The sequence below is a fragment of the Pleurodeles waltl genome, chromosome 4_2 (assembly GCF_031143425.1).
Source record: "Pleurodeles waltl isolate 20211129_DDA chromosome 4_2, aPleWal1.hap1.20221129, whole genome shotgun sequence".
Taxonomy (NCBI): Eukaryota; Metazoa; Chordata; class Amphibia; order Caudata; family Salamandridae; genus Pleurodeles; species Pleurodeles waltl.
The window spans coordinates 606877244-606899512 of record NC_090443.1 but is presented as its reverse complement, the minus strand read 5'-3'; the positions used below and the strand labels follow the sequence as shown (position 1 = coordinate 606899512).

Here is a 22269-nt window from a genome sequence, read left to right as displayed (position 1 = left end):
CCCTGCTCTCCGATGTAGGTCTTTGGCAGCACAAAATGATGATATACTGAATGTAAGGATCAATCTCAGCCACTCATAATGACAGTGAGCTGCTTTCAGTTTCACGGCTTTAGCTTATCTGCACCTTTCGAGACAGAGACAAACTTTGTGCTACTCAGATTTAGCCCACATGAAAAGGAATAGTGCACCTTGAACTGCTATGGCGCATCCAGGCTAAAAAGTTGGTAAGTATGCTCATGAGCCAGGCTGTGCAAGGGGTGAGATGAATGGATCCCCACCCTTGGGTATTTGTGGAAACAAACAGGAAACATTATTTTCATCATCTGCTCCTTAGTAGAGGCTATCTGGGTGAGTTTGCCTGGGCTATCAGAAGAAATAGGCTGATCAGAATACGTTAAGACTTCTGCCTAGGCTGATTTGTGGGGTCACATTACCCTGTCAAGCTACTGTATTCTCTGGGGCGCGCTGCGGTCCTGGTAACTGTGAATGGATTTTTCAAGGGGCAGAAATGGAAGGAAATGGCAGGCGTTCTCCTGATTAGCCCAGGGACTGGGTCACATGACCTCTGTTGGCCACAATGTTTACTCGGTAACTAATATTGGGGCGATGGGGATTGTCCCTTTTAACAGACAGGTTTGGCATGACTGACTTGGGAGCTGTATCCCAAACCCTTGTCAAATCACTGTATTCCTTGTCATTTACCTACAAGCACAAGAGAACATCTAACAACACCTCAAACAGGTTCATCTTCATCACCATCCATGACACTCAGACTTCCTTTCTAACTCCCAGTTACCATGACACTCACATTGATCTTCTGTCTCTAGTCTTTGTTGTACTATGTCTTAAACATGGGAATCATACCTGAAGCTTACCAGCACAATCTGACTATGGCCAATACTGAAACAATCCAAGCATTTTGCAATTTCGCCACCTTTGGCATCATTTGTACAATCTATGCTGTAAATTAGGATGACTCTGACTGCCAAAGCTCTACAATGTTTTTGGGCTCAATTAGGAGCTCTCAGAAGAAAGTTCTAGCTTCAAGAATTGAAATGAGATACTTTGAAATAACATTCTTCTGTAGAATCAACTTCTGTGGTTAATGAGGCGAGGTCACGTCTAACGATTGTCCCCCCATAAAGAAACTTACCTAATTTCCAGACATTGGCTACCACCTAGTGACCTTAATAGCTTTCGTTGTCAATTAAAAGTATTGAGCCCTAAAATCCATTAGCCAGTAGTTTATTTGTAATCCTGCTTTTGATACAGATTTTTGCCTTGTGTCCTTGAATACAATTTCATTGTTTTCAGAACCTTGTTTCTACATATTTCATCTAACCTTGCTAACTATGTTGACAGTGTACCACATAATCAACTGTCTTCAGCACCTAACATAATTACATTTTCTCAGCTGTCAAGGTACTTTGAAGAACTAATGCTTTTGAATAAACAATTTCATAATCACAGGTTCTGTCTGATAAGTCAGCCATTCTTTATTGCTAAGATCCAAGGCATTAATGATGGCATTACATTTGGCTGTGACCAAACTGGAGTGATAATTCAGTTTATACAAATTTGTATGAACCAGCTGACTTGTGTTTCGTGACTTGTAGGGAACTGTAAGCTATAGGGGAGAAACTCCTTTCTGACATCCTGAAATCCTGGGCAAGGAACCCATTTAGATGGTCTGTTTTCCATAGGTTCCTGTGTACTAGAACTGCTACTCAATAAAAAAGCTACGCCCTGATGGACGGGGAGCTTGAAACAGCATATGAAACAGTTTTACTGTCTCTTCCAACATCCATACTTGTTTTCATTTGGTACTTACATAGTGCACAATCAGGGTCGAAAAAGGACAAAATATAGGCCTGGGTACCAAAGTAAAAGTGACCCCTTTAGTAAATCAGGTAGCTAAAAAGAGTGGGTCACATTTGCAAATACAGCAGTTTTGAACTTGTAAAGACACATTCATAAGGGTTTTGGAAGGTATGGGAAACTACATATACTTGGGCTTGCGACAGGCAATGTTAGTTGTAATCTTAGGTAAATCAACAATAACCAATGGCCCACCAGGCCATAATAAAGGCCTAAAAACCTCACGAAAACAGCCCACAACAACTCCCATTTGACCAGCCTTCAGGAACTGCCTGATTGCCGTATTGACCAGTCTGTCACTGTGCAAAATGCTCATTTGACATTAGAACTGGCATTACGTAGATAACTTTTTAAGTGGTATCACAGACCAGAGTTTGAGCAAGTTTGTAGAGATGTGACCTGTACAGTATAGAATTGGGAGTGGTGGATGTCAGATGTAAAGGGTTGTGGTTTTGCAGGGTGAAGTCCGAAGGCTGTACAAATGTAGCTTAAGCATCTTCCCATTCAGCATGTGTGCCCATTGCCTGGCAGATTATAGGTATTTTAGGTGGCTAGTGGCAGCATCTGCTGGTGGGTGTTTCTAGTAGCCAGTTAGTTGCATATTGGGACAGTGCTGGGTGAATGATCAGATTAAGCCATTATGTGTTCGTTTGTAGGAACAATGTGTCGCATATATCACTGCATAGTGTTTTATGGATAGTAGCTCTTGATTATGAAATGTGTATCTGTGTTTTTGTGTGCACATTTAGTTTTCATTTTAGGCACTGGGCTAGTTCTTGCTTTTGTGTGGATTTTTATACCCATGAAAGATGCACATCTTTACTAAGTGCAATGTGTTATGGCTAGTATATACATCGACACTACATACTCTTGGGAGTTTCAGTTGAATTTGGTCTTGCCTGGGACACAGAAGGACTACAGATTATGCAATGTCCCACCTTAAGAAAGCTATAGTTATGCCTGGCGTCTTTACAACCGACGTCATTTCAAAGTATGCTTATTTTCACCTTCTGTAGTTAACATAGAAATATGCCATAGGAAGGTGCATGACTGTCTTTGATTTTTAGTTTGTATATCAGATTATGGATAGCAAAAATATCTTCTGACAAAATATACTGTGGTCTAAGTATCATTGACACAAATATGGCTCCAATAGGCGTACATTTCTGTTAGTATATTCGAATGTTCAGAGCTCCTTTGAAGACAATGAGATGGCTCATGAGCAATAATGGCTGCTACAGACATTTTTTAGCCAACATTCCAATGTTTTTCTATTTCTCTCTTTTAACAGAGAACACTCTGCCCTCGGTGGGTGGAATGTTCGAATACTATTATAGCCATTCTGCCTCAGGCTTTAACAGTTGTTAAGGGCTCTCACCCTTATCATAAGGCCCGAGCTGTAACTCATCCTCAGCATTTAACAACCACTATACCTCTTGGTAGCAGGCTCTAATGACATATTTATTATCTCCAATGATATGATAGTTTGCTAAATTATATTTATCACACAATATTTTGCCAAACAATATTTAGGCCACAGGTATTAGTCATTATTTTTTATAGCGAGTCGGGACGCATTGTGAGCTACAGTAAGTCATTCGTCTACTTTTTGGCCATTTATATGACTTGTCAAACAGAAGTAAAAAAACTGATACGTCAAATGTAAGACTTGTTATTCCAAAACCATGTATAGAAAATGAAGGATGTAGTGATGTGTGCTATAAGGGGGGGAGGCACTGTCAGCTATTGTGAAATCTCTTGCAATGATGTCTTTGTGCCTTCTACTATGGATACCCTTTTCCCTTGAACAGGCAGGTGGATGTCATCAAATCAATCTAGTAGGTTTAATGAAAAATACCATAAAAATACTTGTTCAACCCCAGCTAATAATTTGAAACAGAAAGACTTTTGGGGCAGGAATAGGTCCTACATGAGCCCTTACATATGGGCCTAAGCGACAAAGGTATGCTCTTCGATGTTGTGAATGAGAAGAAATATAGAACTAAGAAGACACTCACCACTTGAGCAGTCTGGTTTTCAGTAGGAGACGTTGTACTTTCGGCTGTAGTGGCACTCACAGACGCGGTCTACCAACAGAACACAAGAGTTAATGTTAGGTATATAACATCTCCGTATAATGAGTGATCGTTTTATAACAGTAGCCACTACTGTGTGCATTATCTATAATTCATCCCATTTGATCACAGCACGTAAAACTTTTGGTGACACCGTCTTTATATTTTATTAGCACCTGGAACACATGACTATCTGTATTATGAACCTGCTCGGCCGAGTAAAACGGGGTTGCAGCAGGACCATGTGTGCATTCAGATCATGTTCTTGATTTAGATGCTAAAGGTGTGTCGTTTTGGACTGGGGTTTGTCTTGGGATTTCAGTGGGTGCTTTTACTCAGGGGAACATTCTAGGGTCAGCGAGAAGCTACAGAGTGTCTGACTGAAAGCTGAGGCATTTGAGAAATGGGTTTTGACTGGATTAGAAGTCTGAAAGGAACTGCATAGCATTGGGCCATTTCATTAAGGCATTTACTAGTATATGAAGCAGTACTTCTGCAAAACCACTTTAATTACTCTTAAAAACCTTTGTGAATTGGCCCCATAACCTTAAAGCTAATCCTGAATTAATGTTTCAGCTCGGTGACTTCATTTCTCATACACATACATCTGTATTCAAAACTGTGGGGCCGATTCACAAAGGCATTTATAAGTATAAAATAGTGTCACAAAAGTACTGCTTCACATACTTTGCATATACTTTGTACTTACTTTGTGTGCACGTATCTCCTCTGTATTGATCTCATGTTAACTGAGAAGCCTTTCTGGAGGTGGTTCCAAGGCAACGTTTTTGTGCTAGACACAACACGTAGCCCCTTCATTCCTCTCTTATATTGGATTTTGAAGAGCACTGATAAGGTATCAGATAGAATCAGTAATCACTATTTAAATTGGTTGGCCACCAGAACCTGACACTTATTTAAATTTATCTCTTCTACCTTGCCCTTTTTTCATTTACTTTTATCTCTCTCTACCTGCCTATATATATCAATATAACTACTTCCTGTTTTTCTATCTTAAGTGTCTCTACTTGTCCAAGGTCTATGTCATTTCCCCCGCAATACACCTGTCATGTAGACTCTCATTATTCTAATGAGACTACTGGATTTTGAGCAGCAAGATCGTCCATGATGTGGGAGACTGAGTCTGACCCACAGTGGATGACACCTGTCACTCTAAATCTGGGTTTTGCTCCGGCTAACTAGCAGTGCCTCATCTCTACCAGAAGATAGGGATGATTGGGCAGCCGAACGCATGACAGATTAGGCTTCTCAGGGAAGTCGTGGTCACTCAGGTTACTCCTGGTTCTCCCATTCACAATACAGTCTCATATATAAATGACAGAGAAAAGCAGTATATGTTTCAATGATTGGTTTAATAAAACAACTGCATCTTAGATAGCAAAGCGTGAGCTGCAATAACCAGGACAACACAACATGACAGTATTAAAATGGTGATGAGAAGAGTGATGCATAAGAATAACGCTATCATATTGTCACTATGATCGATGGGTTATCTCCTAAATCATAATCTGAGCACAGCATGTTAAGCTCTAATTCTGCCTTTCATGTTCCACTGGGAGGACATCAACCCTCATACCTGAGCAAAGGCCTGTAGCCTGCGTTAGCATCTGTAGCGAAGCATTCAGAAATCAGCATACAGTTGTGGTTCCCTGGCTGGAATCTCCCTCTTAACGTGTAATGGGACTAGGAAGTGTTTTTATAATAACACAGCTGATGTTCTAAGAAAATGTCCCTACGTAAGGATGTGTATTTTCTACGAATGTTGGAGACTAAACTTCTACCACGTTCACCAGCAATGTACCAAACTGTAGCCTTGACTGAAGCACAGAGTGATCAAGAATGTCTTGTTTGAGAACACAGTGCTGAATTAAGCAAAAACAGTTAGCTAGATGAAAATAAAACAAGACCGTAAAACTGGGTATTGTAAAAATAACAATGCAAAGCCGAATAAAATATATCTAGGTTAAAGTACACAGCGGCCTGATGTGTCAAGCTAACGTGCATGGTGCTATTTCTAAAATGGCTACACAACATACCTTTCTTTACCTCGCTCTCTTAACCTCCAAAACTCTCTACCACTCTCAGTGACTACCTCTTCAGGATAAGCCTTCTTGTTAACATGTACATAAAATATATTAGAGCCTAAAGTGACAGGCTAGTTGAAGTTCAGTATTTATGTGAGTCTTTTCTAAATTATATGTGCTCAATTGTCACGTATTGTCATACTGCTTGTATTAAATAAGGAAGAGAAAAGATTTTTGCTCAATTCTTTATCAGACAAACACAAAGATACACTAGGAGACGATTCTGTGTGCTTCCTCAAATTTGAATGAAAGAAATTGTTACTATTCAGTGTAACAGCACCAAAAGTCGAGCATGAATAGAGCTTGTCGCTCCAGGGGTGAGACACACCTGCAAGTTTTCCTTTTCCCTGAAAACAATCCTTTTGGGGACTTAGAAAATCTATCAGCTTAATCGAATTGTGGGAAATTGATGCCATATGTACGAACACATTTTCCCATTGACACAGAATGGGAAAAACCCTTTGCTACATCTGGCTCTTGGTGTGTTGTTTGCATGGGGGTTGACCCTGGTTAAGCAACAGCCACAGTCCCTTGTAGGGTGATCCACAAATATCACTAAATTAACCTGTGCTTAACCCTGGGTAACTTGGCACAAAAAGCAGTCAGGTTTAACCTGCAGGCAATGTGTAAAGTATTTTTGCAGCATACAAACAGCAAAACGGTGAAAAAACATTAGAAGAAAAATCCTAAACCAATTTAGAAAAACAGTACATTTTAATAGATTATTTAACACCAAAACAACAAACATCCAATCAGTAGAACCAGGATTATTATGTTTCAAAGTTTAAGGTTCAAAATAGCACCTAAAAGACCAACGTGCCAACCAAGGAGATTTAATCGAGCGAAACATGGACAAAGTCAAAAGTTATGGCCGAACATGATGGGGCATGGTTCTCATAAAAGAAGTGGATAGGACTGGTTGTGAGAAAATGCCTCTTTTGACATGGTTATCTCCCACTTTCTGCCTGATGTTTGATGTAGCCTAGAAGCTATACTGTCCAGGGCCCCTGCTAAACAGGTTCCCTGGGCCAGAGCTCTTTCCCTAAAATTGTTGTGATGCATTGGCACAATTGGATACACCCTTAACTACCACTACAAGTCCCTAGTAAATGGGTACCTAGGTTCCCAGGGCATCGGGTACTATGGGTTGGCCCCTGAGGGCAGCAGCACTGATTGTGTCACCCTCTAGGGACATATTGCCAGATGCACCCAGCACTGCCACTGCAGGCTGAGTGCCCTGGTGCAAACCTCAAACTAAAACTCGACATGGCACACTGCCTGTGTGCCATTGTCAACCTACACTACATTCACTATGGGTAAGGCACCCCTCTGGCAGGCCTTACAGCCCTAAGGCAGGGTGCTCCATATTATAGGTGAGGGCATAACTGCATGAGCAATATGCCCCGACTATATCCTTGCCAAACCTGGGACATAGTGAGTGAACAGAGCAGCCATTTTAATACATGTCGTGGGCACTGGTCAACACAAGTTCCCCAGCTAAATGATAGCCATTCTGAACCCTGGGTTGTTTGGTATCATACAACTCAGAATGATAAATCCAAACTGGTACCATTATTGGATTTATCCTTAAATGTACCCAGGGGTCACCTTAGAGGTGCCCCCTGCAAAATCTAGCTACCCTGGCATGGTTGCTGACTTGCTCTAGCCAGCCTGTCACCTCCAGACACCCAATATACAAACCTTGGGGGACAGCCCTGTCCCTCTGGGTTGTAAAACAATGCCCTTCTTGGGTGGAGGAGCTAACAGCCTTTCCCTCAGGAATTTGCACTGCCCTGGCGGCGAGCTTCAAAGGGCTTACTGCGTTTACAACCCGACCCCCCATGGCTGCTGGTAGCAGCAGATGGTCAGCCCCTCTGCAAACCCTCACTTTTGGCAGGAGCAAAGGCGGGAAAACAGGCAAAGGTTAGGAGGAGTGGCCCCACCTGGCATGTATCACCACTAAAGTAAAGCGAGGTGGACACTACATTTCATTTTCCTCCATCTTAGATGGAAAGAAAATAGCCAATCAGGTTTAGGGAAATTACCTCTCCCACAGCAAGTGGTCACTATAGTGGGTGTAGCCACCCAAAGGTAAGTGTCCCATTGGAGACTACCAGGTACCCCCTAAAATGCCTATTAAATGTAATATTTAGTGGGCATCCCTAGACCAAGAAATGAGATTCTAAGAACACAAAGCAGACCAGCACAAAGAAGATCCAAGGTATGAGAACTGTGGACCTGCTGCACAAAGAAAAGGCACCAAACCCTGCCTGCTGCACCCAGGACCTGACAATCGCCGCTGAGGAGCTGCTGGGCAACTGGACTGACTTACCTCCAGATCCAAAGAGCATCTTTGCACAAAGCTTCTGGATCACCAATTCACTCTGCACCCGGCTGCCCTGTGCCCTGCAACGAAGATCCTGCTGTGTCCTAAGGGCACCTCACCCCTTGCGACTTTGACACTCCAAGTGTACCCCAAGGAACCAGCTCTAAACTTACCTGTGCAGTGCTTTTCCAAGTGGTCCCCCGCAGTAGCCCTGCACGAGCTCCAGAGACATTTCCCAGCTGCTCCTGCCAGACCCAGGAGCCGTTAGACCTTCCCCAGCTGCCGCAGTGTGCCCACTGATGACCTCGACCAACCCGCAAAAGGAGAACTTGCTAACTGAACTGTATGGTTTTATATGTATTTTTAAAAGGTAACTTTCCATTGATTCCTATGGTGCGCAATTATGTACAGAAAGACTATTTTCTTTAAACTTCAAAAATCCATTTCTCCAAAAGTACTTAACCAATTCTGATAAACTTAGCCTTAAAAATTATATAAAACTCTGGTCTTGAGTTATTCCTTTAAATGTGTGAGCTGCAGGATTGATACTGTGAGTGCAACAAATGCTTTGCAGTTCTCCAAAATTGGCCTATCTGCTCGATCAGCATTAGGTGATGTAGTTTTTACCTCTGTAAACCAACATGTGGTTGTCTGGACCCCCTGCACAGTTTTCCTAAAGTTGCACACTATATGGAGGGCCAGCGTCCTACACTGGTCATCGCTTACTTGAAAACATTTCTGATGAAAAATGTCTACCAAGGTAAAGTTCAGAGGAGCAAGGCTGCAGGAGAAGTCCAAGGAGGGACCATCGTCATTGGACAGCCTTGGGTCGAAGCTACGGAGAAGGTTTCTATGTTCAGAGTTAATCGTGAAATGGAAGTTGAAAAACTCCAATGGGATGAAGCAGAAAGCTGTAGTTCCACAAGTTCAGATACCCCTTTCATGAAGTTTCACTGAATCAGATGTTCTGCTACAAGAAGAATGTAGTGAGAGAAGCCGCAAAATCATTCTGACCAGCAATGCACCCCAGATGGACTGACAAGCAGTTTGGTCCTATTTTCCTCCTGGTTCTCACAGAAGTCCTCAGTTTTGGAAAAGAGGCAACTTTAGCACCACAGCCAAAGGTCCAGGACCAGTGGAACACATCTTGGGGGTTCCGGACTCACTCAGGCTGGGTCCAGGTGCAGGTTCAATATGGTGGTAGCCTGTTTTGTCCCTGCGGCTCTGAACAGGAGGCCAGAAAACTAGCCCTTAGAGTCACCTCTGGTAGTCTTGGTGCAGGTGTACATGCAGGGCTCAACATCATGGCTGACCTCTGAGGTTTTCAAGCAGATCCTGCTTTTTTTTGAGTGCCCTCTCCTTACTTTTCCCTCATTTTCATGGCTTTACCCTTGCTTTTCTCTCTGTTTTTTTTAGTGCCTTCTCATTGGGTTTCCCTCGTTTTCATTGCCCTGTCTTGCCTTTTCTGTTGTTTTTGATGTGCCCTCTCCTTCCTTTTCTGTTGTTCTCACTGCTTTCTCCTTGCATTTTTTGCAGTTGGGTGCCTTTTCCTTGCTTTTCCCTAATTTTCACTGCTTTCTCCTTGCTTTTACCCTCATTGCCACTCCTGCTTAACACAGTTAATTTCCCTCCTCCCACGTAGCCCTGTCCACCACATCCCAATACCCCTTCCTCCTCCTAGGACCTACTTAATGGAGGCCGCAGTGTGACCCCGTTGAACAGGTCCTAGGCCCAGCTCTCCCCATGCTGCCGCATCACTCTTGCCCTTGTCTTCTCCTTGCTTTTCCCTGTTTTTTTGTGTGCATTCTCCTTGCTTTTGCCTCATTTTCACTGCTTTCTCTTTTCTTTTTTATATGTTTTTTGGGGGACCTTTTATTTGCTTTTTCTTCATTCTCACTGATTTCTCCTTGCTTCCCCCCATTTTTTGTGAGCCTTCTCTTTGCTTTTCCCTTGTATACAGAGCATTCTCCTAGCATTTCTCCTATTTTTTTGTGTGTCTTCTCCTTGCTTTCCCTCATGTTCACTACTTTCTCTGGGACCTGCAAGCACCTGGATACCCTGTTGGCTGATTAACCGTGCATTACAAATCCTGATTAATTGATTGATTGACTTATAGGTAAATCAAATATGCCAATTACGTACATGGAATTCAAACTATGTTTAAGGGAGTGAGCACAAGCACCTTAGCACTAGTTAGCAGTGGTAGAGTGCAGAGAGCTCTAAGGCCAACAAATGCACAGATCCAGCAAAAATTGAAGGTAAGTAGACGACAATCCTAAGGTTGGCAGGTCTAACACTAATCATTTCGGGAACACTAAACGGACTAGCACGTAATATTAAAATAAGGCATGTAATGTAGCACTTAAAATGTAACTTTAATTGCCAAATATTCATAATCACAAATACATCCTGCCTTTTGCTGAAATAGTGAAAAACAAAGTAGTTCTCTGAGAATTATCATTCCATCAGATGAAATCTTATATTTTCCTCCTTAATTCAATTAACCTGCATTGTCCCTTGCAGAATATCTGCCTTTCGTGCATGGTCACCCCAGATTTTTTGCCTTTTGCTGGACTCTATTTTAGCTTGTTTTACAATTCTGTGCACTTTACCCCTGTTAGCCATAGTGAAGTGCCTCTGCAGCCCCTTTAAACAGGGCAAATTGGTATTTTCCTAACTAGCATATTTAACGTAGCAATACAACACTAGTATAAGGTGTGCAAAGTCCACCCAGGGCCTTAAAGTAAAATGCCACTAGTGGACTGCAACACCTAGTGTGCAATCCACTACAGTGCAAGTTCAAATATCACTTCAGGCCTACCACTGAGGCCTGATACAATTTTTCGCTTGGCTGTGTAGGGAAGCATGCCTGCTTGCACATTTGCTTAATTGATGAAGAAGGCAAAGTGGTACTTGCCTCCGTGTCTTTAATAAAATTAAGACTTTCCGTCATAAATTACTAGGAAAATCTACATTATTGGTTAAAATAACATGCTGCATACCAAGTGACTAAACACTGCTTACTGTATGATCTCATGGCTTGTGTAAGAGCAAATATGGTGCATCTACAAAAAGACTTCAGGGGTCAACAGAGAGGCAATGGGGCACTAATGCATCATTAATCAAGTCACAGGGTCAAGACCATCTACAACCGTCCCATACATCAAGTAGGGTTATCCTGCCCTAAACCTAAATAAAACCAAGCCTAAGATATGATGACAGAGCTGAACCACATTGATATAGATTCCATGAGAAGCCTGGATCAAATAGCTTCATTGAGGCAGATGAAGAGCAGAGGAAGATTCTTTACTGGCCCAACTCCAGAGAGTTCATAACTGCACATAAGAAGTGATTTTTCACTCAGTAACCCGTCTACCTGCTGACCGCTAAGCATTATACTATTCTAAACACAACCAGCATCAAAATATCACTAATACTATTATTGTAGCAATTTACTATTGTTATTGCTATTGATTTAAATAATAATATTACTATTGTGTTTGTGTTAGAAATTGGGTCTGTACTTGGCAGAGACATGCACCCAGTCTAAGTAGGGCCTACAATCCTAGTCAAGGTAAGTCACAACACAATCTAAATTATCCTGTGCTCACCCTCCGATAGCTTAACACAGAGCAGGCAAGCTTAACTTAGAAGGCAATGTTTAAAGTATTTGTGCAATAACTCATACAATAACACAGTGAAAACACCACAGAAATATTCCACACCATATTAGAAAAATAGATTATGATTTTATAAATAAAACAACATAAAAATGACAAAAGTCCAATATGTAGAAGCTGAGTAATGCAATTTTAAAGATTTAGGTGAAAGTAACAGTAACACACAGAAGCGCAAAGCACCAACAGTGGTTATCTTGTTGCGCGGTACCAAGACAAAGTCACAAGTTCACGTCGATTGCGATGGAACGTGGGTGGCTACAGGGACCCACTTGGGCCTACTGAACACAATACCTTAAATTCTGTGGCACTGTCTGCACGGCATTGCTTTGCGAGGTTTTTGTTGTCCGACATCAGTTCCAGGAAGCTGTGTGGTGAGTCTTTGCTGGGCTTGGCGTTGCTTTACGTTGATCCCGGGGAGCTATACTGCAAGGCTTTGCAGGGCTCGGCTTTGCTTTGCAAAGATCCAGGGCATCTGTGCGGTGAGGCTTTTTAGGGCTGGTCGTCGCTGTGCATTGGTTACGAACGTCTGGCAGCTGTGTGGCGTGGGTTTATGGGGCACCATACTGCTTGGCGCCGAGTCCGGTGAGGCTTGCAGCTGTGCAGCAAGGCTTTGTGTTGCTTCGCAGCAGTTCTGATGACACCACAGAAGATACAACACCTTAGGCCCACTTCCAAAGCAGGATGGACTCACAGTTTGTAGAGTCGAAGTACAGATAGTTCAAGTCTTTGATGTCCCTGAGACTTGGGAACAGGAGGCAAGCTAAAAATCCCTTTAAGATCACTTGTGGTGGTAAGACAGAGTCCTTCCAGCAGAATCAGGGAGCAGTAGGGCACCAAGCAGAAAATCAGGCCAGTTGAGTCCTTTGAGCAGCACCGCAGTCCTTCTGGCAGAGTCCAGCTGTAGGTCCAGAAGTGTCTGCTTTGAGGGGGTCAGAGCCCCAGTACTTATACCCAAATGTGATTTTGACGTGGGAGAGACTTCAAAGAGTGGTTTTGAAGTGCACCAGTTCCCCCTTCAGCCCAGTACTGTCTGCCAGGAGATCTGTGGGTGGTTATCAGTCCTTTGTGTGGGTTCAGGCCACTTTCCTTTGAAGTGTAAGTGAGAGCCTCTCCAGGCCTGCCCAGGAAGACCTATCAGTATGCAGATGCAGCTGAGTGTCCTGCGTTTATGGCTTTCTGGATGGAATGCACAAGGGGAGCTGTCACCAGCACAGTCCAGTTGTGGATTGGAGACAGGCTATAAGGCATGGAGAGCAGTAAGAGCAGAGAAATGGCTTCTATCTAAAAGTGGCATCTCTAAAATGGTAATGCTAAATCCAACTTTAGCAGTGCGCAGGTTTTCTCACTATCATTCCAAACATACCAAACATGACAACGCCACTCCTCTCAGACCACAATTGCCACTTTAAAGTATATTGGGGAATTCCCAGTGCGGGCCTACGAGAGGAGCAGGCTCCACAATAGTAAAAATGAGTTTGGGAGTTTTTCACTACCTGGACATGTAAAACTTACAAGTACATGTCCTGCCTTTTCCTTACATAGCACCCTTCCTTATAGGCTACCTAGGGCCTACCTTAGAGATGACGTATATGCAATAAAAGGGGAGTTTAAGGCTTGGCAAGTAGTTTTAAATGTCAAATCAAGGTGGCAGTGAATCTTCACACACAGGCTCTGCAGTGCAGGCCTGAGAAATGGCTAAGGGCTACTTATGTGGGTGGCACGATTTGTGCTGCAGACCCACTAGTAGCATTTAATTTACAGGCCCGGGGCACATGTAGTGCACTCTACTAGGGACTTACGAGTAAATTAAATATGTCAATTTGGTATTTGCCAATGTTAACATGTTGTAGTGAGAGAGCACATGCATGTTAGCAGTGGTAAAGTGCCCAGAGTCCTAAAGCAACAAAAGCAAGGTCAGAAAAAGAGGAGGAGGAAGGCAAAAGGTTTTGGGTGACCCTTCAGAGAGGACCATTTTCCAACAGTTTGTTATTGGCATCACATCTCCTATTGGTAACGCAAATATTATTACTTTCAATATTACTGCTGTGTTTCTGTATTGGTAACATAAACACTAGTGACTATGCTATGACTATGTCCTAGGGAATGTTTGCAAATGCAACTAAGCTATTGTTTAGCTGCTGGACCACAAGTAAGAACACTGGGCCCTCTTGTCAGCACAGACTCACCATTGTCGTGGCGACTGGAATCCTTATTTAAAACAGTCTTTCTGTCACTGTGGGTTCCCATCAGTGCAGAGAACAGATTGGTCAACCTTTGTTTTATCTTGTGGCATCCATTTGAAAACATGCAGAAACCGCCATCATTACTTAACCTTTACTATGTATCACATCTTCACAATCTTTACCTCTCCAGCAATGGTTTGTGAGTTGCGCACCACTGCACAGGAGTATGAATATTAACTGCAACAATAAGACACAGATCACTCTTTGTAGGTGGACATTTACAAAGTAACCGAGTCTTGTAGCGAGCCCCCTTGCTCAATATTTATAAATGCAACTATGTTTAATAATGTTTCTCACAGTAGGCTGTGCAATTAATGTTTGTGATACACATCCAAATGTTTTGATCATTCATTTTAGGAGTTGGGGTTAATCCTTTGCTTTGTATAAATTTAGTGATTATATCTGGTCCCAGGTTTGAGGGCCTGTGACTGTTTTCCATGCAGCAGATTCCTTGCGAAGAACTCCACACTGTTGTTCTGTGCCTTTGCTGTCACAGTAAAATGCAGCCACCAATTACAAGGCCCCTCCCACGTAGGCATTCAACAGCATAGGACTTGACATACATATTCTTATTTATGTGCTAACTACATATATTTAATCCACTGTACTGCGGAATGGTCTTAAGTCATTGAAGTAAACTAAGCATTTACATTGTAAGCAACAATTTGCAAATGTGTCTTTGCAGTTTACGATGTTTGCCATTGGTACCAACACATTCAAAGTTCATTTAAAGCTCTAACTTTTAAATAGCATATACTTACTCTCTGGATGGTTTGACTTTCAACCCGGGTCCAAAATGTACTGTAATCTTGAAGAAAGGTAACTCTGCAATAAAGGACACCAAACTGGTTACTTCTATCTAAGAAGGATATAATCTGAAAGCAATATTCTGGATTATTTAAAACAAAGCAGACTCTATAGATGAAGAAACATCATGCATGGCCCTTTAAACAAAAATGTATTTTAGAATAGCTAGTTCTCTAAGTTTCTGAAATTCCAAACCGGCCACCCTCCATGACACCTGTACCTGCTTTCATTGAAGGCATAGCATGTGTACACTGCCAGGGCACCACTAGAACATATACAACTGATTATACTTCCCATCGCGTAGGACTCCAGGGGCCATTTTATGAATACATTGCCATTTTTCTCTTTGTGCCATGGCCCCCCTTTCAAAAGGTGCACTGAGTGCATACAGGGACAGAACGCCATATTATAAAAAATGTGCTCCCTCCATGGCATTCGCACACTTGCACTGCCCTTGTGACAGTGCAATCAAGCGAAATACGGAGCAGCTGTTTAAAAGCTGCTTTATGCTTCACAGTGTAGATGGCATGCCACCTGCAGTTTGAAGAAGGGAGAGAGAGCCCCCGCTAGTGGGCACAATGAGTGACTGTACTCACCTGCAGGGAGATGTCTGGGGGCGGTCCATGGGACTCTCTTTTACCAGAGGGCTGCCTTTAGGAGATGCACTAAAAGTGTGGCACCTTTTTGTGGAGCACTTTCAGTGCGCCTCCTGACAGCTTCATTGCTTTTGTGCCTGCCTCCATAATACGGCGCAGGCACAGACATAAAATGATTCCCTCATTTGCATAGGGACACACGTTGGTGCTACATCTGCAGCCCCTTCTGTAATACCAAAGTGCCCCATGGGTGCACAAAGTGGGCACTCATGACAGTTGCACCCCCCCAAGGCACTTCCTCTAATACGGCCAATGGTCTGCAGATGAAATTGAAAACATTTCCACTGCTTAGTGCTGGCTTGGAGCCAAGGCCGAGCTGAGAATGTATTGTGCTGGGTTCAGTTAACCCATATATCTGAAATACAATGATGTGGAAGCCAAATTAAAATTAGTGATCCCATTCACCCCTTAATTCTAGCCATCAAAAGCAGAACAAGGATGAGGGTTAAGAACAAAAAAGCAATGGGGCCATAGTGGCTTTATTGGCATAGATTGGCCTCACTGTTAAAGGGGCAGAGAAACAGCCCCTAAAGATGCAGACTTCATGTCAACCTGCTACAGTTGCGGTGACCTAAAGTGATCCCACTGGTCTCTAAGACCAAAACAGAGAAAATATGGAATATGGTTAGCACTGATACAGGGCACAGGCATGGCTGATGTGCATGACACGTGCTAAGTTCTCACAGAGAGTGGGTAAAACCATTTTATTAAAGATGGCCCTGGGATAAATGAATAAATGGATGAACCTCTAAGTGCAAATGTATACCACAAAGGTATACATTCTGAGAGAGAAAGACAAAGACCGAGAAAGGGCCAATCAGTTAAAAATTGGGAAGGAACTATACTTAATAACTTGAGTCCAACCTCCTTCCGACAAAAATATATACCATACAATGCCCTGACTTACATAGAACAATGCAAAGACTGTTTAGGGGTATGTGTAATGATGCAAGTCATAACAGCAGTGCAGTTTATAACTTTTTTAGGCCAGACATGAACCTTTAGAAACATATTCTCTGCTCCTCCAGTAGCCAATCCAATTTGCGTCTGTCCTCAGTGACATGCTCAAATTCGTGCAATCCATTGCCAGCCTCATGGCTATATTCTGGATCAGGGGCAGTCTGAGAAGAAGTTTTGCATGCAAACTCTAATAAAAGGCATTAGTGTTATTAAGCCTGGAAAGAACTGATGCTTCCACTACCATGACATGGCACTCACATGGTATAACTCTCAGGGGTTTCCTCAGAATGTTCAGTTGATAAGAATTTGCAAATACTACAGAACTGATTTGTATTTCAATATCAAGTGATATCCCTGTATCAAGTTTGAAACCTACATTTCTGGCGCTGCTAACAGGGAAAGGTGGGGCCCATAATCCCAAAGATCATAGACTGTCATTCGAAAAAAGGGTTAGGGCCACATTTCAAAATTTCAGCTTTTTCATCATTCATTTTAACATTTGTATGCTAATCCAAGATAGAGCGGCCAAAACAGAAAAGAAGCCAGGTTTCTTCAGCATGACATACACTCAAGTCCAAAAAAGTGGATGACATGAATCAAGGGACATATATTTGTTAAACAAAAAATGACAACGAACCTTGAGGAAGCTAGCACCTCATTTTATTATGAAATGACTAGTGAAATGTGATCCTGATGTTGTGCTGCTACTCTGCAGAGAAGTAAAACTTGAGTTCTGGCTGGATGGTCTTTCCGAGTAATGTGAGTTTTAAGGTTGTGTGTTGGAACAACGCAGATGTTTACCAAGTCCAACAACGCTTTCCCCTAAGGCAAGTTGTTGTAATGGCTTGCGTGGTAAAGGAATGTGTTGTAAAGACACATTCGTGTTTCGGGACACATTGTAAAGGTATAGCGTGGTTGGAGCCGCGATGTTAAGGCTGTTTCCCGAGTTTAAAAGCAGATGCATCTGACCCCGCGGCAACTGAGAGACTTGGTGCACACCTGAGTTGAATTGTGATACTGTCATGAGTTTTGGCTATGAACTTGTATTGTATTAAAGTTTGACTTCTTTGTCACAGGCAAATAGGACAAACTAAGTTTTAGGTATGGGTAGGCCTTCAATATCCTAGCTTGAATGGCAGTGAGGCATTCCATCATAGTGGTTATGTTGCTGTGAGACGAGATCTACAGATGTTCCTGCAAGGCTTCTGTATTCTGTTGAAACTTGTGTTCTGGCCAGCAAGAAATATTTCCAGAGGTTCCATGTAGAAGCTGAAGATGGAGATAACCTTGTTGCGTGCTATAAGTTGGTGGTAAGTGCTTTGTTCTTGAAGCTTTAATTTGTAGGTGTTGAGCAGTGCCACGGTTCAGTGCGCTATGAAACTGTGTTGAGTAGGGCTTTATGTAGACTATAGTTCTAGGAGGATAAGTAGGTAGAAGCCACCATTTGAATATTTGGCATCCCTGTGCTAATTTGGTCACTAGACGTTTTGCAAAAGGGTGCTAATCTTGATTTATTCGTTCAGTGCAAATTTTAAAAGTTCTTGATAATTTTATCTATGAATATGAGGTAGGTGGTGTTTTTGAGGTTTTCAGGGTCAAGGTTATATTTCTGCTATCAACAGGAGGTTTTATTTAATTTTTTAGGTTGTTGAAATATATGTTTTGCATGAGGGAGGTATTGATGATGCTATACATTGGATTGGTGCTTTACAAATTATAAACGTCATCACGGGTTACAGAACATTGCATTTCCATAGGGTGTGACCATCAAGGGCTGGAGGTGGCTTAAATAGTAATTTGCATCGATTAATGGGCATTGCAAGGGGGAAAAGCAGGGCTCACTGTTGCTTTCCAGAACAGTCTCTCAGATCTTGTCTATTTTCTCCTTGAAAAAACATCCGATTGCATTGCACTGGTTTGTGAGATATTGAACTGGCGTGACTAATAAGGGGGCTGATGCACTGTTTATATGAAGATTATATTTTTGGCTGGAGCTATTGTGTTGGTTTAATCATTTGTTTTCCCTTTGCATGCACCTCTTCTGAGAGTTATGCATGGTGTTTTCAGTGCCCAGATTTTTCCCTGGATCCGGGGACTTAACCATGTTTCTCCTTTCTTTAGATGGCATGTTGTCTGTGAGCCTCCAGGAGCGGAATGATTTATTAAGTTTTGTAGAGTTGGTCTTCATGTGAGCACGGACATACATGTCAACATGAAATGAGTGGGATGAGGGCCAGGCTTGAATGTTAATTGGATGGTTACAATATCCATAGGGGATTATAAATCTGATGTGTAACTATGCCGTCTTGGTAATTTCCTACACAATTAGGGGCAATGGATAGGAAATCAATGCCAACGTAGAGAAGGCCCAGATTTAAGTTCAAAATGAAACAACCTGTTGGTGGATTATGCCCATGAAATCCACAGTAAAATCATGTTTAGTAATTAGGTGTATAGGTTAGTCCCCTTTATTGTACATCCAATTTTTAATTTGAATTTAAAAATAAATATTAGAAACTATAAGTCATCATATTTTTGCATAGAGATGTATTAATTGTGTGGCCCTTGATGATCTCAGAACTCTAATTTTAATGACTGACGAGATATTACTTATGGTTCCTAGCCAACACGTTACGCTCTGTAAGTCAAATATCCTCTGGTTTAGCACTGCACAAGATAGAGAGTGAAACAACTTCCCCCTGCAGTGGAAGAATTTTGACAGCATTGATTTTACTGGAGGGTGGAGAGCCAGAGATTGAAGTTAGAGAGGGTGGAGACAGGGCTGCCTTTAAAACATTAATTAGGACCTTGTTAGCCACAGATTGCTTTTGAGATGTACATGAGCTCTGCAATTTGGGAGATGGTAGGGATAAGGGGTAGGACTGTAGTTTCTGTTGTTCAAAGGGAAGAGGTTTCTGGCATGCTCTTTTACCTGTACCTGATTACTGCTTCAGGAAGTCTAATGACAGCCTGGTGCAGCGATCTCACACTTCCTTGTGTCCTGTTTTAAAAACTCCTGGTTGGAGACAGCCCCTACTTTGTTAAAGTTTGAAGTTCTTTAAGACCAGAGGAGGGAGTCCTCCACAGAATACTCGTAGGACTGCTGTGTGCTCAGAGGAAAAGGGACATCATCTGAAGTTTGAACATCTCGCTGATGGAACTCATGGTCTGCCTAGCTCCTAGACTCCTGGTCGCTTTCTTGCCTACCTATCTTTTCCGAGAGCAGAGAGTGCAGGTCTGCCAGAGGACAGACTATCCAGAAGAAAAAAACGGTTGTGTTTCAGACATGTAAATCACACAGATGGACTGACTGCTGCCACATGCTTTCAGGCACCCTTACAATTTATGAAGGCATGGTGCTGCTGCAGCCTAACTCCAAGCACCTGCCGGGTTCAGTGACCGTCAATAACACCTGTCCACCTGCACAGCTGCAGCCCTGAGTCAAGCCATGAGTTCTGTCCCACATAATAGGAATCACCACTTAAAACTTGGGCTAGGAGCACACTTAGCAACCTCACACAGTTGTAGCAGTATAAGCAGGTAACAGGGTCTCACATTAAAAAAAGTGAACTAAATGTGCAGAACCTGTTCTGCAGCAAAAGCATGGACTCTTACTTAAGCAATCCCATATTAGGTACAAACAGAACTATGAAATATTCTGTAAGAGCAGAGACCTAGTAAACTTATTTTATGCCTTATCTTTGCTTATATCTGTGCTTGGGATACAAGTCCTATAGATACTGCAGAATCTCCTACAACAGCAAAATGATCCATAGAGAATATTAATCTATCTAGGAATCGTAATTCCAAACACATACCTGTAGCTGAGTTCCTTTGTATTGTGCACTATTACCTTTTATGATGTAACTAAAATACTTTCTTTTCACTAAGATCTACCCTTGGCTGGACAATGCATTATTGTGTCTGTTGTTTGACTATTGAGTCTTCAGCTTCTGCTCCCACCCCCACACTACCTCCATGAAAAGCCTTTGACTGTTCACCCTCACAACCCTCTGATTGAAGTGTGGAAAGGGTATACTTGGTTTTGTCTGCAGAGCAATAGTAAAATGGATCCCGGTGCACCTGTGGCCAATAACCTCAACCATCAAGGTTTGGGGCCACTAGTTCCTGTCTACCCTGTGACCTCCAAACATGGTCTGATAACAAGCATCCTGGGACCGGTTTCAGCGTATCACCCTTCATCAGCCAGGCTAGCTTGAATCTGGTAGCATAGTAAGCACAGAACCCACGTCTGGGCATACCCTTCCCACTTGGGGTGACAAATGTAAAAACAACAGATGATGGACGGAATGCAGAACAAATCAAACATTCACCCCCAATCACAGATCAGGGTTTAATCCATCAGTTTTTTTGCTTGCCATGCCATTCCAGTTTGGACCCAGCCATATGCAAATCAGTCTTGACCCTGCTCCCCTTGGGAACAGTCCAGCCCTAACTGCCAGGCCAGGTCTTCCCTGGACCAGAAACAAGCATCCTGGGACCGGTTTCAGGGTATCACCCTTCATCAGCCAGGCTAGCTTGAATCTGGTGGCAAAGCAAGCACGGGACCCACATCTGGGCATACCCTTCCCACTTGGGGCGACAAATGTAAAAACAACAGATGATGGACGGAATGCAGAACAAATCAAACATTCACCCCCAGTCACAGATCTGGGTTTAATCCATCAGTTTTTTTTGCTTGCCATGCAATTCCAGTTTGGACCCAGCCATATGCAAATCAGTCTTGACCCTATTCCCCATGGGAACAGTCCAGCTCGAACTGTCAGGCCAGGTCTTCTCTGGACCGGAAACAAGCATCCTGGGACCGGTTTCAGGGTATCACCCTTCATCAGCCAGGCTAGCTTGAATCCGGTGGCATAGCAAGCATGGGACCCACGTCTGGGCATACCCTTCCCACTTGGGGCGACAAATGTAAAAACAACAGATGATGGACGGAATGCAGTACAAATCAAACATTCACCCCCAATCACAGATCTGGGTTTCATCCATCATTTTTTTTGCTTGCCATGCCATTCCAGTTTGGACCCAGCCATATGCAAATCAGTCTTGACCCTGTCCCCTATGAGAACAGTCCAGCCCGAACTGCCAGGCCAGGTCTTCCTTGGACCAGAAACAAACATCCTGGGACCGGTTTCAGGGTATCACCCTTCATCAGCCAGGCTAGCTTGAATCTGGTGGCATAGCAAGCATGGGACCCACGTCTGGGCATACCCTTCCCACTTGGGGCGACAAATGTAAAAACAACAGATGATGGACAGAATGCAGAACAAATCAAACATTCACCCCAATCACAGATCTGGGTTTAATGCATCAGTTTATTTGCTTGCCATGCCATTCCAGTTTGGACCCAGCCATACGCAAATCAGTCTTGACCCTGTTCCCCATGGGAACTGTCCAGCCCGAACTGCCAGGCCAGGTCTTCCCTGGACCGGAAACAAGCATCCTGGGACCAGTTTCAGGGTACCACCCTTCATCAGCCAGGCTAGCTTGAAACAACAGATGATGGACGGAATGCAGA

General features: G+C 42.9%; 1 protein-coding gene across 7 annotated transcripts in view; it reads right to left on the bottom strand.

Annotated features, from left to right (window-relative positions):
- Positions 1 to 22269, bottom strand: part of LOC138293127 (putative ferric-chelate reductase 1) — a 264364-nt gene that overhangs the window by 149514 nt on the left and 92581 nt on the right. For all 7 annotated transcript variants that reach the window (XM_069232154.1, XM_069232158.1, XM_069232153.1 and 4 more), the window contains 2 exons: positions 15069 to 15132; positions 3897 to 3965 (listed from right to left, as the gene is read on the bottom strand). In XM_069232154.1, coding sequence (XP_069088255.1) covers positions 3897 to 3965; positions 15069 to 15132 — 133 coding nt within the window. The remainder of the gene's footprint in view (positions 1 to 3896; positions 3966 to 15068; positions 15133 to 22269) is intronic.